The sequence below is a fragment of the Gobio gobio genome, assembly GCF_949357685.1.
Source record: "Gobio gobio genome assembly, chromosome: 14".
NCBI lineage: Eukaryota > Metazoa > Chordata > Actinopteri > Cypriniformes > Gobionidae > Gobio > Gobio gobio.
Window position 1 is genome coordinate 22,425,558 of NC_137107.1, and position 19,709 is coordinate 22,445,266.

General features: G+C 37.9%; 1 protein-coding gene across 2 annotated transcripts in view; it reads left to right on the plus strand.

Moving 5' to 3' along the window:
- Positions 1-17,604, plus strand: part of adamts2a (ADAM metallopeptidase with thrombospondin type 1 motif, 2a) — a 124,171-nt gene extending 106,567 nt beyond the window's left edge. For both annotated transcript variants that reach the window (XM_079835547.1, XM_079835548.1), the window contains 10 exons: positions 1,317-1,450; positions 4,440-4,563; positions 4,662-4,742; positions 5,976-6,139; positions 7,174-7,333; positions 7,655-7,787; positions 7,930-8,137; positions 10,568-10,697; positions 10,791-10,865; positions 14,320-17,604. In XM_079835547.1, coding sequence (XP_079691673.1) covers positions 1,317-1,450; positions 4,440-4,563; positions 4,662-4,742; positions 5,976-6,139; positions 7,174-7,333; positions 7,655-7,787; positions 7,930-8,137; positions 10,568-10,697; positions 10,791-10,865; positions 14,320-15,161 — 2,051 coding nt within the window. In that variant the 3' untranslated portion in view covers positions 15,162-17,604. The remainder of the gene's footprint in view (positions 1-1,316; positions 1,451-4,439; positions 4,564-4,661; positions 4,743-5,975; positions 6,140-7,173; positions 7,334-7,654; positions 7,788-7,929; positions 8,138-10,567; positions 10,698-10,790; positions 10,866-14,319) is intronic.
- Positions 17,605-19,709: the final 2,105 nt, after the last annotated feature.

The following is a 19,709-nucleotide window of genomic DNA, read 5'->3' on the forward strand; positions in this document are numbered from 1 at the left end:
TATGCATTAACCAATGTTAACAAATTAGACCTTATTTTAAAGTCTTACCGAGATTTCTTCTTTTATGCTGTTCCATGAAAACCTCAATGCAGAACAGCAACAAAGAGAATGGAAATTTCATTAATGGAAAGGATGAAACCAAAACTCATTCTGGGGGAAAAATGGATACTGGTCTGTATCAATGTTTTATTTTATTTTTTTGGCTAGGATTCTCTACTTCAGGATTATTGTCTCATTATTTATGTCTTTATTTGGTCACGTCAACATTAAGAATTTAGATTAATAGGGTTGTTACTCAACTGGAGTAGCTTTTTGGACACATTCGCCAAAGGTTTGGCCCAGTCACTGAGAAGGGCATCAGCCAAGCGTTGGACAGCAGCGGTTGGAAGAAAGACACATGGAAATGTGATTAAGCAGCAATGGCATCTCCAGTTATCCACTGGGGCCGAATTACTGCTACAGTAGAAGGAAGGAACGCAGGTAACTAATATCCGCTGCTGAGAGGAGAAACAGTCTTGCTTTCTGTACACAGTACGGACAATTCTGCAGTGGTTGCAGAATCTTTCTTTATCATTATTAATGATTATTTGTGTAGCAGACACCTTCTTTTATGATACATTGCTCAAAAATCATTATCACTATGCCCCAACTCTGATAACACTGGCATTCTTACTAAATCAATGTAATTTATTCATGTGATGGCAAAGCTGAATTTTCAGCATCATTACTTCAGTCTTCAGTGTCACATGATTCTTCCGAAATCATACTAATATGATGATTTGCTGCTCAAGAAACATTATCAATGTTTAAAACAGTTTCCCTGATCCTTTTTTCCGCAGAATTCTTTGGTGAACAGAAAGTTGATAAAAACAATGTATAATTACATTTTAATATTATGTCATTAATTAAATTGTCCAGTCGAAGTTATACTGTTATATACAGATGTTTTGAAACAAAAATGTAAGCAAAAACTATTAACATTCTAAAGTGTCAGCTTGAGGAATACTTCAAAACACACCACAAATGTCATAGAAACAATTAAAATGTCCAACTAGGTGTTCATTAAAAGTGGTGCAGTGAACATATTGAATCAATCTCATTAAAATACAATAAAACAACAGCCTATCAATTCCATTAATTATATTATACTTAAAAAGGTTTTGTACACATTTGTATATTTCTGAAGTTGCTCATACCTTATTATTAATCATTTCATTGCTAGCATACAAAAATATATGTGTGAAACTGCACCTCGCATACAAATAGCTACAAAAACGAATTGTATGAATTTGTCTGTGGTCTGTTTTTTTGGACAGCTGACGAGAGATGTCAACTATACTGCCAGTCAAAAGAGACCGGAGACGTTGTGTCCATGAAGAGAATGGTGCATGATGGCACACGTTGTTCCTACAAAGACCCTTACAGCGTGTGTGTGCGTGGGGAGTGTGAGGTAAAGGTTATTCAAACGCACCCACACAAACCATCCATCACTGAAGTTCATGCTCCAAAATGCCATTGAATGAATAATATCAGGTCTAATCAGCTTTCTGAGGCCTTTCCACTCCTTATTGCCAGTTAAAGTGTTGAACAGAACACTGTGTTGAATGGTCTGTTTTTAGCTTGTTCTGTTATTGGTGGAATACATGACTGTGATGTCCTGTGGGTAGGGCAGATTGATGAAGTAGATCCTTCGATTTCAATGTTTTGCTACTGGAATTAAAAGATAAAGTGCATTCCAAGATGTATTGCCTTATAATCTGAGAGGGATATGAAAAGGATGGGTTTGAATTTGTACTGGCACTGGTACTCAGTAAGGGAAAGAGAGGATCTGTGATTGTTTCCATGCAGTTGTGTGCTCAAGAGTGTTTCCTACCTTTAACTTTATTGACGTTTATTGATTTTATTGGCAAACTGGTTTGAATTAGGATTGAGTTTAGGACTAACATACCATACATACATAATGTTGTCTTAGCCTTTAAAAGGACATCTATTGCTATGGTTGCTGCACCACACAAAAGCAAAGACTCCAAATTTAAATGGAGAAATATTTCCCAGAAATAACTTTCATTAGCCCTATTCGGACGGTAATTGTTTCTCATGCGAATGTAAAAATAAATTTGCATGGCACCCCAGTGATAAATCTTTTTTATAATTTATTCCTGTTGGAGGAGCGAGTTTTGTGATTCTACGTTCTGGAAACGCACTGCTCACGTGGTCAGTCACTTGATTGCTGTAAATAAATTGGCATATGCTTGGACTAATACAAATAATTCATATTTACTTTAATAATAGGAAAATAATATCCTATTTATTATTTGTTTATTTAGTCTCCTGTTTAAAAATTGAAGGTAGATGCGCTAATAGCTGAAATGGTTTTGTCTTGTTTTTTTATCTCAGAATTATGGATATAATTTAAAAAATGTGGAACGTAGCAATAAGTTAATACAGTCTCTTATTTACATGAGGATGGCTGTTTTTAACGTATATAATTACTGTCATAATAATGGCCCATGTCAAATGTTTACATGCTTTTCTTCTCTTTCTTGTGTGGTGATATAAAAGTAAAAAAAACATAAAAGTGTAGGCTAGATCTTTAAAATGCAGTCGAACAGTTATTGTACGGTGCTTGGCAGTGGTCAAAAAGGATTTAAATAGTACATTTTTAATCGATCTCTTCTTGTACAATCAGTATGGAAACTTGCTTCTGCCACAGAATAAAACATTTTAAAAGATAATTGCGACTTTTTTCTCAGAATTGCGAGATATAGAGTCAGAATTGTGTGAATAAATTCAGAATCGCGAGATATAAAGTCAGCAGAATTGTGAGATATAAACTCTGAGTTATAAAGTACAATTCTGAGGGAAAAAACTGACTTTATATCACGCAATTCTGAGAAAAAAAGTCTGAATTGTGTTGCAATTACCTATTTTTTTTTTTTTTTTTTGCGCCGGAAACAAAACAAACTTCCATAACTCAGTGATGTGGATTAGGACGGCAATTCAATTACCACATGGCCTTGGTGTTTGTCAAAAAATAGTAGGTAATTCAGCCAGGGATTTTTACGCAAGTGGTGAAAGAGAAAAACACTGACATTCTGGATTTGGACGGCAAATTTTGTCTTGTTTGTAAAAAGTAAAAATATTGAACATTTTTAAACATACTTCAGAAAAGTTATGTGTTTGTGTGTGTGTGTATATGTATTGTGTTAAGTTTGTGTTTACATAATATATGTGTGTGTACTCTGTTAATTATTATTTATATATAAATACACACACAAGCATGTATATATTTAAGAAAAAAATATTATTTTTATATATAAAACATTTATATTTATATATATTATAGATTATATAAATGTATATACAGAATATACATGCAAATATTTCTTAAATATATACATGAATGTGTGTGTATTTATATATAAATAATAATTAACAGAGTACACACACATATATTATGTAAACACAAACTTTTATTTTGGATGCGATTAATCTTTTGACAGCCCTAATATATATATATACTGTATACATAATTTTGAAGAATTTTTTATTTTATTTTACTTTGGTTTTACTGAACAGAGGTCCAAAATGGAAACAATAGCACGGTATACCAAATACATAAAAGTGAAGCAACTCTAGTTATAGATAAGTATTCCTGATACATAGAATAGAGGAGTTCCAGACAGATCACAGTGATAACATCAGATGAGTAAATTAAGAGTAACAAATATGTAATGACGTATAAGACCCAGTATTATCATATTACAAAATGATCTAATACAGGCTTCCATATTTTCCTAAATATTTCCAGCTTGTCGTTATTGATAAATCGTAACTTCTCAATATGAATAATGTTCACTAGTTCACTCTGCAGCACATCAAATGTTGGAACAATATCCAGTTTCCACCTCTGAAGAATCAGTCTTTTTGCAAGAACCATAAATGAAGAAATACCCTGTTTTTCAAATTTTGTATATATAATTTTGTATTAATATAATTTTTATTTTGAGGATGTTTTTACTGGGGGAAAAAAACAAGAAAAAATACTTTTAAAAAAAAACGTTTTGTAGCATTTATTTGCCTATTAATCACCCATGATTGTTACTGATGAATTTAGTAGTATTCGGCTGGTCATCTCATAGAACGCCTCAAGTGGCGACTCACTCCATACATAATAAATCAGCTTTATTGCATGTCACTCATGTAATTTTAAATCTTTTTTTCAAAAGTAGGTCTACTGATAATTTCTTCATGAGAGAAACCTTTTAAAAAATGAAAAAAAATGCGCCTTGTATGAATTCCCAAAAAAATGTCCAGCAAAGAAGTTTTATAAAATAACCTTTCTGTGAATCTGCTCAGCTCATCTAAGGTCATCACCTAAGTTGGACATACATCTCTCTATATATTCCTGGTTATCTTAAACACTGCTCTCTGCACAGAAAGTGGGCTGTGACAATGTTATAGCCTCGGAGCTAGAGGACGATAAGTGTGGCATGTGTGGAGGAGACAACTCCACCTGCAAGATTGTCAAAGGAAACTTCACCCGCAGCACAAGGAAACCAGGTGAGCTTCTGCCCTCGCTGCAGACTCCATGAGCAGGTCACTCAATGTTTTCATCATAATCAGAAAATCAATTCTCATTTTGTGAATTTCATTCCTAGGTTTTCTGAAGATCCTGGAGATTCCTAGAGGAGCACGCCACATACAGATCCGTGAATTCAAAGGAACTCCACATATTCTAGGTAGAAGCTCCTTCTCAGCAAATGGCAGTGTGATTAATTACCCTGACACTGGCCCTCATAATACAAGTGTCCGACCTCCCACTGTTTGTTATTGATGGAGAGGTTTGGGCTCCTCCTGGCACTGAGAACATTAAGAACTCCAGCTCAGTGGCCGTGAAGCACCTTGGCTACTTAGAAGTAATACCTTCCAAAATTGTGATTTATAGGTACAAGAAAGGCATATAAAATCAGCTTGATGAAGACTGATCTTTGTTTTTTCCCACCGGGTGCATTGCGTCGAGATTGTCCTAATGTTTAAGGATTAGTTCACTTCAAAATGAAAATTTCCTGATATTTTACTCACCCCCATCTCATCTAAGATGTTCATGTCTTTCTTTCTTCAGTTGAAAAGAAATTAAGTTATTCCAGGATTTTTTTTCCACATCATAGGCTTCCATGGCAAACAAAATGTTGAAGGTCCAAATCAATGCGGTTTCAAAGGGCTTCGAAGGGCTTCAGAGGCTCTGCGCGATCCCAGCCGAGGAATAGGGTCTTATCTAGCGAAACGATCGGTCATTTTAAAAAAAATTAAAAATTAAAATACTTTTTAACCTAAATTGCTCATCTTGCACTGATCTGCGACGTGCCAAGGATTGCGTAATCACGTCGGAAAGATCACGCTAGACTTAGGCAGAAGTACCGCCCCCGTGTTTACAAAGTGCTCGTGCGAAGACAAATACAAACGTTCTTTAGCAAAAAAAAAAAAGTAATACAACGATGTCGGGCGATTTTGAAGTCGAAGATTTAGGGTTTTTTCGGTAAAGGCCGTTTGTACGTATTAGTACTCGCACGTTCGCTTGGGGCGGTACTTCCGCCTACGTCTAGCGCGACCTTTCCGACGTGATTGCGCAATCCGTGGCACGTCGCAGAGCAGCGCAAGATGAGCTTTTTTGGTTAAAAAGTATATAAATATTTATTTTTATTTACATTTTACTTTTTGCTAGATAAGACCCTATTCCTAGTCTGGGATCATGCAGAGCCTCTGAAGCCCTTCGAAGCACTTTGAAACTGCATTGATTTGGACCTTCAACATTTTGGTTGCCAAGTCTATGATGTGGAGAAAAATCCTGGAATGTTTTACTCAAAAAACTTATTTTTGACTGAAGAAAGAAAGATATGAACATCTTGGATGAGTAAAATATCAGAGAATTTTCATTTTGAAGTGAACTAATCCTTTAAATTGTCCTCTGCTAGCGGTGAAGAACCAGGCCACAGATCATCTCTTCCTGAATGACGAGGGCGATTTTCCTGAGTCACGTACAGTAATCGAGAAAGGTGTGGCGTGGGAGTATGCTAACAATGATGACATGGAGACTGTCCAGACCACCGGACCACTCAAATATGGAGTTCTCATAATGGTGAGAATGAGCATTATATCAGCCAAAATGACCAAAGTAGCCAACTATAAATCCAGAACTAAGCCTTAAGGAAGTTCAGGGATAATATGGGCACTTGTAGTGCATTTCTAAATACTACTAGTTGGATGGTAGTTCACCCAAAAATGAGAATGTTCTCATCATTTAATCACCCTCCTGTCATCCCTAATGTATATGTTTTTCTTCAGATGAGCACAAACAAAGATTTTTAGGAAAATAATCCATCTCTGTGAGTCCATATAATGCAAGTGAATGGGTGCTGCTCGGTTGATGCTTGAAAAACCACACACAACAATCGTCACGGTAATCCATACGACCCCAGTGGATGACTCAATGTCTTTTGAAGCGAGACGATAGGTGTGTGAGGAAAATATATAAACCATTACTTCTGCCTAAAGGCGTTTTCACAAGTCAATACTGTACATACACAGACACACTGCTGTGAGAATGTAAGACGTGCTGCAGCACAAATAGCATATATTAAATTACCAGTAGCAGATCTATACAGGTGGAGCTGGGGAAGGTGGAGGGTTTCAGAGGAACTCTGAATGTGCACAGCAAACTGCAAACGCAACGGGAACCAATCAGCTGGTGCTGTGTAGTTAACAATGTAATTGTCAGAAGTTTGCAAGGACCCATCAGCCTGCGCCATCTAGAGTTTCATGACAGAACTGGGTATTTTTCTTATACACATCCATCGTTTTGCTTCAGAAAATATTGATTGAACATTGTTCAAGCGCCAACCGGGCGGCACCCATTCAATGGCATTATATAGACTCACAGAGATTGATTATTTTCCTACAAATTTTAGTTTTGGTTTATCTGAAGAAAGAAAGTCATATACATTGAAGATGGCATGAGGGAGAGTAAATGAAGTAAAATGAATTTTCATTTTTGGCTTAACTATGCCTAAATGTAAATGTAAGTACAATTAAGGTTAAATCACATGATAGCAATAAGGCTAGTCAATAGAATGTATTTTAACATACTTCTCCAATATCAAACATCTTCTCCAGGTTCAGTCACAGAGCATTTCTAAAGTCACGCTTTCATACAAATACATCCTGCCAGAAGACCCGCTTTCATCAATGGAGAACACCCTGCCTCAGGACGACACAATTTACTTCGAGTGGGCTCTCAGGAAGTGGTCGCACTGTTCCAAGCCATGTGGCGGAGGTACAAACAATATAGAAGAATATTTCTCCTTTTCAATTCACTTTCAATAGACTTCAAAAATTTGAATTTAGTTAAGAATGACAATTAAATATTAATTTTAAAATAAACATTGTAATAGTCTTATATTAAGATTTTAATTGAAATTCTATATTCTGTTTGGTACCAATTCAAATTGAGGAAAGTTGTTAAAAGAATTTAATTCTCAGTTCAACTCTGAACGGTGCACAACCCTGACAGACATGAGCTTTGATTGAAACTTGGATGAACCGTAGGACACAACAGCTTGTATTGTGGCGTTTTGTCTATTTGTCTGGCTTGCAGGGAAACAATACACACGTTTTGGATGCCGGAGGAAGTCGGATGGCAAAATGGTACACCGCACACTCTGCGCCAACATACCCAAACCCCGCGCCATCAGTCGAGCTTGCAACCAGAAGGAGTGCTCAGAACCAATGTAAGCAAATGAGGTTCACCATGTGGTCGTTTTCAAACCAATATCATACAATTGTACTTGAATACACACAATGAGTGACGGATGATGGTGTATGGATGTGGGGGTCTGTGAAAATGTTTTACGTGTGTATTGTGTATATCAGCTGGGTGACAGGAGAATGGGAGGAGTGCAGTAAATCATGTGGTAAGACCGGTTCTCAGACTCGACCCGTGCGCTGTGTGAGACCTGAACTGGACGGTTCATACAAAGCCATCAATGCCAAATATTGCAACGACGACCGGCCTGAAGGACGGCGACCCTGTAATCGCCACCTATGTCCCGCACAGTGGAGAACTGGACCTTGGTCTCAGGTAAGTATGAGCGGATATCTAATTGTACATGCTCATTTCCCATATTTTGTCACCATCTAATGCTCAAAGTTTTAGAAACACAAATAATACAACTGTTAAATGCAATGTTTTGCAAATCCCAAAATGAATAACCATTTTACATTTACTGTAAATTTTTAAATTGATGTCTAAATTCACTTGTAGCATTTAAAATTGATTTTAGTGTTTAGTGCTAATTTTCAGACAAAATAGTTTGCATAATAAATAATAATAAAACATTGGTGCATCCCTATCCCTAAAGGTACAATGATATGTAATTAGTTCCCCTTAAAGGGATAGTTCCTCCAAAACTGAAAATTCGGTGATTATTAACTTACCCTCGTGTCATTCCACACCTATTTAACATTATTTAAATTTTTTTCCCTATGGAACACAAAATATGTGACCCGTGCTGTCAAAATGAGTCTGAATGCGCACTGAGGCTTCATTTCAAACGACTCGAATTTGAGGTTTTCACAAAAAATTGTACATTAAGCCCTTGTCTAGCGATCCCAATGCTCCAAATACCAATTAAACATCTAAACGTATCTTTATTTGTTTTCAAAGACCTTTGCTTTGTCCATGAAAATTAACGTTATTCTCTGCTCACTTCTTGACGACTGCTGCTTCCCCTCAGCACGAGTTTGGTATCGTTTTAAAGTGCATCATTCCAACTTGGTAAATATTTATAGTGCATTCTCGATAGCATGATTATGAACCAGTGAAATGTGATTTTTAAACACATCCTGATGTAAACAAAACAATCTTACGCGCATGATCCCGATATACACATACCCAGATCTGTCTTGGCGAGTATTCACGCAAACATTATCTGTTATGTCTTAAGTGAACATTTAGTTTACTGTTGGGGAAAAACATCTGATGTGTAGCATTATATTAGATCCGTTCATTACAGTAGGTCTTAATATACAGTATAGGCTGTCTGTCTCATTAAAGGTCCTGTTCTTCGTGATCCCATTTTTCAAACTTTAGTTAGTGTGTAATGTTGCTGTTAGAGCATATATAATACCTGTAAAATTATAAAGCTCAAAGTTCAATGCCAAGCGAGATATTTTATTTAACAGAAGTTCCCCTTCAAAGCCTACAGCGAACGGCTGGTTGGGACTACATCTCTGTACATCCTGCTTTAATTACGTCAGTAGAACAGTTTGTCGACTAACCTCCGCCCACAAGAGTACGCGAAAAAGGGGGCGTGGTCTTGTTGCTCCCGCGTGGAGTAGAGGAAGTGTTGCGTTCGGTTGCGTTTGTAGAGTTTGTTTGTCGCCATGTCGTCGAGACGCTGTTATTTTCATCCCGGAGTCAAGTCACCTTTGTTTGGCTTTCCCAGGGACGCTGTACTTAGAGATCATTGAGCGCATGCATCCCCGTTATGGTAAGAGGCGTGACCTTTCCGGTAACGTGCGCTCTGCGTGCGCTAAGCTGCTGTCGAATCACAACACGGGAACCGCTGGCACAATCAGAACTCGTTACGTATTTCTGAAGGAGGGACTTCATAGAACAGGGAAATCTTTCAAGCCGTTTTGAGGACAGTGAAAACAGCGGTATACAGATAAGTAAATTGTGTGAAAAATACTGTTTTTTTACACGCGAAACATGAACACATGTTATATTGCGCACTGTAAACACAATCAAAGCTTCAAAAAAACACGAAAAACGGGACCTTTAATGTTAATCAAACAATTGTGGTATCATGGAAAAAAAGTTGAATATATATTCTCCTATGGATATGGGTTTTGACTTGGTGTGTGCCAAATTTGGTGTTATTACCAGCGATTTTAAGGTATGGTTTCTAGGCGATTTTGTTTTGGAACCTTCAGAAAACATTAACTAAATGTATCTCAAAATCGACTTTGCTGACTCTTTTGACTTCAAACGTGTAGCTCAGTCATTTTTTGATTCCAATAAATCATACATCATTTTGAAGGTTTTTTAACAACAACTCGTTTTTTAAAAATTGCTCATTGCGTCTCATTTTGCCAGCATGGGTCACCTATATTTTAAAGAATGTTGGTAACCAAGCAGTTTCAGTCACCACTGACTTATATTGCCTTAACAAAAAACACTGAGACGTTCCTTAAAATGGCTTTTACATTTCACAGAAGAAAGAAAGCCCATTTTAGATTCATTTTTACGTCCAGTGTGTCCCCTTTGACTTACTGTGACTTTAATGCTCTGACTTTTTTTTTCTTGTACTTTCGATTTTATTATTAAAATATGGATACTTTTATCTCCTAATGTACTGGAACAACCTTATTCTCAAAACATTCCCAAAACAGTCATTCTCGTACTATCATGCTATTATTATTTTTTTACATAATGTAGTCTGTAAAGTTAATCAGTGTTGTTGTCACATTCTGCTATATGTTAATATGTGTGTGTATGTATGTGCAGTGCTCAGTGACGTGTGGTAACGGGACTCGGGAGCGGCAGGTCATGTGCAGCACCCCGGATAATGCCATCGGCATCTGCATGGACACCAAACCTGAGAACATCAGACCATGTCTGCTGTCACCGTGTCCAAGTGAGTGTCCACTGTGAGCTGTACAGTGCCTCAGAATTCACTTAAAACTGCTTTAAAACCAAAATAACCCCGTTCTTAAATCCCCCCTCCCAGATGACAGAGGGAACTTCCTCATCCAGTGGCTCTCCAGAGCTGACCCTGAGTTCCCAGCGCCCAAGATCTCCTCAAGTAAACGTCCCGTCTCCAGTCCTCAGCCTGCTGTGTGCTGCATGGCTGCTCTTTCCTGGACCCTGCCTCTCTCTCTTACACTATGGCTCTGTTACACTTTGCCTTGAGCGCTTTTCTGTCCCTTTTAGAGTCTTAATACTTCCTTCGTTCGAGGGAATTCCGCGGGCTGTTTCTTTCCTCTGCCCTTGTTCGCTCTGTACATGGTCTTCTGCAGGGCTGAGGGCAAAACACGGCATAAAAGTGCGGAAGGGGCCTTGTTTTGAGAAGCCATGATGGTTGTGCTACGTCAGGTAATACGGATATGACTGTTGCAACGACTTCCAGGGTGAATCATTCAACAAACTCTATGAAACAAACTCATGTATGAGGGAGTTAGTCCGGTACCGCCAGTAACTGGAGCTTTTCAGTCAATTCGTCAATTCAATACGTATACAATATAGAGCATAAAGAATATATCACTAAAATGGCACTGTGGGCCATAATCTTTCTTTATTTTGACTGTTAAATGTCATGTATTTTTGTATATATTTTCTTGAAAAATGGCTTAAGAACTGAGTATATGAGGAATCCCAAAAAGCAACTTTTATGGAGATGTTTCATTCTTTTTTTTACCCAATATTTTTTTTCTATATGATGATGGTGCACGCTTTAACACTCGCATTTTATTTTATAAATCGGTTGTGTGTCGGCGTTTGATGTCGTATTGAAGGATAAAAAATACCTCATGCTTCTGCGTAGTTTGTACTCACATCAGACATTTTTGCCTTATTTAAGGTTGAAGGGACACGAGTTTACGTTTGCATGCCCACTGAATTTCGAAAAGAGGCATCTAAAGAAAAGAACAACAACCGAATATGGATGTTTACAGCTAAGGGAGTGTAGACAGTTGCTGCTCCTCGGATTTTCGATTATATCACAGTCTCTCACTGCTGTATGATTGTGAGTCAAAGCTTTAGCGATGCAGACGATGTCTAAAGACCTTTTTTAAAACTATACAGCAATTATGTGTATATATTAAATGATGTTGAACATACTTAGTAACGTTAATAACATATTAAATGACTGTTATCTCTTACACCAGTAACAAAAGTAATATATTGTATTTATCTATGTATTTTGACCTTACAGGCAATGTTTCCTTGCCTGGGAAGTAATGATTTGAGATACATATATAGTATATATCATGATGAAAAGAGTATTTAAAGTTACAATTATATTTTAAAGGATTATAAAGTGTGTGCGTGCGTGCGTTTCTATCCTGGTGGGGACTTCACATAGGCTCATGGGCACTAAATTGAGATCACCATGTGGAAATAAGCTTATATAAATCAGACAGAATGAGTTTTTTTGAAAATGTAAAAATGCAGAAAGTTTTCTGTGATGTGTAGATTTAGGTGTAGGGTTAGTGTAAGGGGATAGAATATACAGTTTGTACAGTATAAAAACCATCACGTCTATGGAGAGTCACCACAAAGATAGTAAACCAGACGTGTGTGTGGGTTTGTGTGGTCCTGTTGTTTTTTTAATGGAAATGTTTGTACATCTGAGATACTGAAAGAAATATAACAGGGTCTAGGCTGAAAATCCTCTTTTATTTAAACACACGAGATGTCAATACAAGCTTTTCAATAATAAGCACTAATGGTAGCATTTGTTTTCGACTGTTCTTCAAGCACGTTTCTGGAATTACATATTCGAACCATCTCACATCTGGACACATTATTTGAAGTAATTAAACCTGGTTTAAAGTGATATCCGATAGGGTGTTGAAGGCAGCATGTGGCCTGTAGTCAGATCTCTGCTGAATGCTGGCCTCTGTAGGTCTTATTTGTCATGGCTCTTTCATTTCAGAGTGTAGCATTAAATAACATTACAGTGTGTGCGGTTATGTTATGTGATTGTTTAAATGTAATCCAGGATGTGCCATTTTTCCTTTTTTTTTATAACTATAGTCCTCAAATTGTCCGTTTTTCAATGGATTTGATGGTGTTGAGATGTTTTACCAAAATGTTTACTAAACTGTGAATGGTGTGACATTTCAAAGCAGTTTACATTGTACTGAGAAAAGTTGTATGTGTTGTCTTGTATACACTCTATATTTGACAGGAAGTCTCTATGTAACGATGTGGTTTCTTGTCTGCTGTGTTTATGGGAATAAAGGGTCAACTAATATATTGAATACTTAAACCCTGTGAATATCTTGCTCTATAATTTTATGTTGCTGTTTTGCTTAGTGTGACTAACTGTATTTGCATTGCACTTTTTTCACATTGTCTGGTGTTCTGCTTCTTTCATTTTCTTCTTTCATTATTTTTTACTATTATTATATTATATTATTTTTTAGTAATTGTAAAATTTTCTTTTCCTAATTTTATCTTTTTATTTTGTAATATTGTATTGATGTCACATATATATATATATATATATATATATATATATATATATATATATATATATATATATATATATATATATATATATATATATATATATATATATATATATATATATATATATATATATAAATATATCGATCAGGCATAACATTATGACTTAATGAATAATGATTATGACATCCTAATATTGTGGTCCCCGCTTTTGCTGCCAAAACAGCCCTGACCCGTCGAGGCATGGACTCCACTAGACCCCTGAAGGTGTGCTGTTGTATCTGGCACCAGGATGTTAGCAGCAGATCCTTTAAGTCATGTAAGTTGCGAGGTGGGGCCATCCACGTGATGTAAAGGAAAACGTGATTCATCAGACCAGGCCACCTTCCATTACTCCATAGTCCAGTTGAGATGCTCACATGCCCACTGTTGGCACTTTTGGCAGTGGACAGGGGTCAGCATGGGCACCCTGACTGGTCTGTGGCTATGCAGCCCCATACGCAACAAACTGTGATGCACTGTGTATTCTGACACCTTTCTATCAGAACCAGCATTTACTTCTTGAGCAATTTGAGCTACAGTAGCTCATCTGTTTGATCGGACCACACGGGCCAGCCTTCGCTCCCCACGTGCATCAATGAGCCTTGGCCGCCCATGACCCTGTAGCTGGTTCATCATTGTTCCTTCCTTGGACCACTTTTGTTAGACACTGCAGACCGGGAACACTCCACAGGAGCTGCAGTTTTGGAGCTGCTCTGACCCAGTCATCTAGCCATCACAATTTGGCCCTTGTCAAACTCGCTCAAATCCTTACGCTTGCCCATTTTTCCTGCTTACAACACATCAACTTTGAGGACAAAATGTTCACTTGCTGCCTAATATATCCCACCCACTAACAGGTGCCGTGATGAAGAGATAATCAGTGTTACCTATCATAATGTTATGCCTGATCAGTGTATATATATATATATAAAAAAAAATATATATATATATATATATTTTTTTTTTTTTTTTTTTTTTTTTTTTTATTATTGTTTTTTTGATCATTATTATTGTTTATCTTTCAGGGTCCCGGTGTAAAGGAGACAAGTCTGGGTTCTGTCGGATGGAGGTTCTCAGTAAGTACTGCTCCAACCCTGGCTACAGGCAGATGTGCTGCAAGTCTTGCAACGAGGGAAACTACACCTCTGAATTCAACCTGACTAGACCCTGGATCAATACCACTATTGCCCCTCCCATAATGCCCACTGCAACTGCTCCCGTTCACATGACACAGCTGTACAGGACCTCTCAGAAACCCAGCACAACAATCACACCATCAGTCAGCAGATGGAGAAACATCAGCGCCAACCCCACATCTTGGGGCCACACAACCACTCTGAACCCGATGACCCTAAAACAAAGAACCACAATCACTTTCACCACTGGTTCTGTCACTGTGGACACTAAGCGTCCCAGCACACTTGACTACGAAGAGGAAACTAGCGCCCCCTTCTACGATTACGAAACCTGGACCGATGGCTCAATTGAACACTTCTCAGAATCCGAATCTCATGAGTTTATCTCATCGTCTGCAGAGCCTTGGCCAACCACTCCACAGTATACAAGCACACCTGAGAATGAAAACATCCAGACAACGGTTATGACAACGCTACCGCCAAACATTAATGCCACAACTAGCCCTCCAGCCATAGTCAGCCTCCATCGGTCAGAAGACAAAAAGGAGAATAACTCCATCGACGTGCCCTACAGGATTGTCAATCCGAATGAGGTTGCGCTCAACCACTTTGTCCCCAAAAAGCGAGCACCGTTCCTTGAGAAAACGCATAATAAAAGAATTCAAGAGCTCCTTGCAGAGAAAAGACAAGACTTCCTTCTTCAAAGACTGAAACGAAAACCAGGCGACTGAAAGATTTCCTTTCCTTTATCCCTGTGGTATTTTGAGTATATTTTTTGAAGTGGTTTTATGGCCTCTACACTCTCTTTTGGCATTTACACTATTTTTTACAGGAAATAACCTCAGATCTCAATCTTTCATGTAGTATCTGTTCAAGGCATCTGATCGGAAAGAAAAATGACCCCAGTCAATGCTTTTTCTGTAGATGACATTGTTCCAGAGGTTTACCACACTCAAAAAACACATGGGATGAATGCAGGGCTGTAAGAAGCTTTCTATTGTGGGGATCTGGTGGTATAAGCTTCATTTAAACCAGCACATACTGTACGTTTTTTTCCAGCCCTTTATGGTTTTTGTACATGATCCCAATAAGATCTTGGGTAAAAGTCATGAAACACTATGTGACTTCATCAGTCAGACCGTATGATACACATCATTGCCAAGTCTTTGGTCCCACTGGTGCCCTTGACCGCATGTACGAGCGGTCACACTGCGTGACTGTGAGGAAAAATTTCACAGCCACAATTTCATTGGAGGCTGTATCATTGTGTAGAAAATTAATTGTAAATCTTGAATGATCCCTAAATTTATCTTGGGCGGCAGAATCGTACAGTTTGTACCTGATTTAAAGCAAACTTTCTCCCATGATTTGCTGTTTGAATGTACTCGAATTAAAGATGGTTGCACATTTTCTTATTTTAAAATGAAGAGATCCATAAATCGTATTTTTCACAAACTTTGCCATATTTCTCTAACCTGTGATGGAAAAGTCATGTTGATAGTCATAGTCTCACCTTTAAAGGTTTATTGACCCTGTTTTGGTCATCGGATGAGGCAGGCAGACTACCTAGCTGAACACCATTTTGATCAGGCTAGGAGACCAGCTTAAACCAGCAAAGACCAGCCACAAAGCTGGTTTAATGTTTCTTTTATACGTGGAATGATTTTTCAACATCTGGTCCATCTTGCACTTTTCAAGTCAACTTCCTTTAAATCTCCATTGCATTGCAGTATGTCCACAATGATCCTGTGTAAAGGTGCGGTCATATTTATGAAATTTTGTGGGCAAAAAGGTTAATTGTCCTCTTGTCATTTTGTATGTCCAACTTAAACCAGATGGGAAAACGGTGTGCGGTAATCTCACAAGAAATTCCAGATTGCATATACACTCACCTAAAGGATTATTAGGAACACCATACTAATACTGTGTTTGACCCCCTTTCGCCTTCAGAACTGCCTTAATTCTACGTGCCATTGATTCAACAAGGTGCTGAAAGCATTCTTTAGAAATGTTGGCCCATATTGATGGGAGAGCATCTTGCAGTTGATGGAGATTTGTGGGATGCACATCCAGGGCACAAAGCTCCCGTTCCACCACATCCCAAAGATGCTCTATTGGGTTGAGATCTGGTGACTGTGGGGGCCATTTTAGTACAGTGAACTCATTGTCATGTTCAAGAAACCAATTTGAAATGATTCGAACTTTGTGACATGGTGCATTATCCTGCTGAAAGTAGCCATCAGAGGATGGGTACATGGTGGTCATAAAGGGATGGACATGGTCAGAAACAATGCTCAGGTAGGCCGTGGCATTTAAACGATGGCCAATTGGCACTAAGGGGCCTAAAGTGTGCCAAGAAAACATCCCCCACACCATTACACAACCACCACCAGCCTGCACAGTGGTAACAAGGCATGATGGATCCATGTTCTCATTCTGTTTACACCAAATTCTGACTCTACCATCTGAATGTCTCAACAGAAATCGAGACTCATCAGACCAGGCAACATTTTTCCAGTCTTCAACTGTCCAAATTTGGTGAGCTTGTGCAAATTGTAGCCTCTTTTTCCTATTTGTAGTGGAGATGAGTGGTACCCGGTGGGGTCTTCTGCTGTTGTAGCCCATCCGCCTCAAGGTTGTGCGTGTTGTGGCTTCACAAATGCTTTGCTGCATACAGGGCCGGCCCTGACCAATTTGCTGCCCTAGGCAAGATTTTACTTGGTGCCCCTTGTATCAAGGTTTAGCACTACACATTATCAGTCTAAGTTGTGGAAACACTCGTACTGTTTTATTTTTGTAATGCATTGATGTTTTATTTTTATTGTTGTTGTTGTTGTTGTTTTATATGATGTCCAGTCCATTCTACCCCATCATTATGTTCATGATATTATTATTGTTTTTTATTTGTTAAAGGCTGATGATAGTAAAACTGTACAAATATTACAGCTATGCCACATTACAGCCTAAACACAAATAGCAAGAGTAATTGCATCTAACATTCATGCACAAACTATTCATTGAGAACTAGCAAAAGTGTTTGTTTTCCAGTAGATGGCAGCAATCTTCCACTAAACTATGAGCATTCATGCTTTCACCAGGAATTCAACTGAGAAATTTTGATATTTAATGTGAATTTTACATAAAATGTTGCCATTTTAAATAAACCTGTATATAAATATCATTACTAATTTCGGCAAATACATTTTAAAATTGCTATACACCCCCTTAAAACTGCACTACTGCAGAGTAAAAACATTAGGCTATTAAAAAAGTGATATTACATGCGTTTAATATTTTTATATTATTTATTTTTTACAAAATCACACTGGCTGTGGCCTCTGGAGAACCCAGAACAGCTGCTTGCATAAAGTTTAAGGTAAAAATAACTGGAATTAATTAGCAAACATTAGTATTTTACTACTATGCAATTAAATAAACTGTTCATTAACTGTTCAACTAATTTGCCTACATCCCTTTACTTCTGTCTTTACACAGCAAAAAATGCTCTTCTTATTTAGAATCTTTTTCTTGTTTCCAGTCCAAATATCTAAAAATTCTTAAATCAAGGTGCATTTACTAGATGAGTAAAATGACATACTTCATTTTGATTTTATTTTCAAGTAAACAAGAAAAATGTCTTGAGTTTTTGCTTAAAACAAGCAAAATTATCTGCCAATGGGGTGAGAAAAATAATCTTATTTCTGTTTGGGACAGAAACAAGATTTCAATTAGAAACAAGATTATTTTTCCACTCCATTGGCAGATAATTTTGCTTGTTTTAAGCAAAAACTCACTTCATTTTGATTTTATTTTCAAGAAAACAAGAAAACTATCTTCTGTCATTTAACTTATCTAGTAAATGCACCTTCAACCTTGATTTAGGAATTTTAGATATTTAGACTAGAAACAAGACACAAATACTACATAAGAAGAGCAGTGTATCCCTTATCTTCCCTGCATCAGAGAGCTTCTGTCTTTTTTTTTAGACACTTCAATTCGGCCATCCGTCATAAATAATCAGGCAACTTACAACTCAACACCTGGCGCGAACGGCCAAGCACCCTAAAAAATGAAAGCAACCCTGTCTGCGTTGGATGCGGCGAGAGGCGACGCGACACAACAAATTCCCCTAACGATAAACTGATCGCGCGTTGTATTTCTGACGCACTTCAAGTAGATCAGCGGGGGGAGATTGATGAGGCGGACCGGAAAGATGCGGGGACTTAGTTACGTTTTTTTTTGCGCTTTATTTGGTAATATTTCAAATTAATAGTAATAAAATAGTATCAGTAATACATTTTGGCGCCCCTATGGATGAGTGGCGCCCCTAGCATTTGCCTATTCCGCCTATGCCACGGGCCGGCCCTGGCTGCATACCTCTATTGTAACGAGTGGTTATTTCAGTCAAAGTTGCTCTTCTATCAGCTTGAATCAGTCGGCCCATTCTCCTCTGACCTCTAGTATCAACAAGGGATTTTCGCCCACAGGACTGCCGCATACTGGACGTTTTTCCCTTTTCACACCATTCTTTGTAAACCCTAGAAATGGTTGTGCGTGAAAATCCCAGTAACTGAGCAGATTGTGAAATACTCAGACCGGCCCGTCTGGCACCAACAACCATGCCACGCTCAAAATTGCTTAAATCACCTTTCTTTCCCATTCTGACATTCAGTTTGGAGTTCAGGAGATTGTCTTGACCAGGACCACACCCCTAAATGCACTGAAGCAACTGCCATGTGATTGGTTGATTAGATAATTGCATTAATGAGAAATTGAACAGGTGTTCCTAATAATCCTTTAGGTGAGTGTAGAAATGACTGGATTTTGTTAACAAAAATTTGCTGGAGATTGATAAAGATGTGGTTACCTTAACAAAATCTTGCAGGCAAAAAGGGTCCGCTCTATATTTGTAAACGTTATATTCTGTTTTGTTTTAGTTGCATTGGGTTTTAGTTCTTTTTTCCTTGTTCCTGTTTGCCTGTGTGACCTATGCTGTGTTCAAAATCGCTCCCTATACCCTCATTCACTATTCCCTACATTACTCCACTAATATAGTCCACTTGAAGAAGTGAATAAAAACGAGTCTGCCGGAATGGGCTGCTGCTTTTGCATAGTTTGAGCTTGCTGTTTAATAATCATTTGAAACTGTTCATTCGCACCACTTTTCAGTATATCCTTTATTCCTCTCCCTGTTCATCCCCCAAACCCTCTCTCAAGTGCTCACAGCAAGGCATTTTCAGCAGAGTGCCTAGCGTTTTCAGCTGGATAAAAACGCTTTG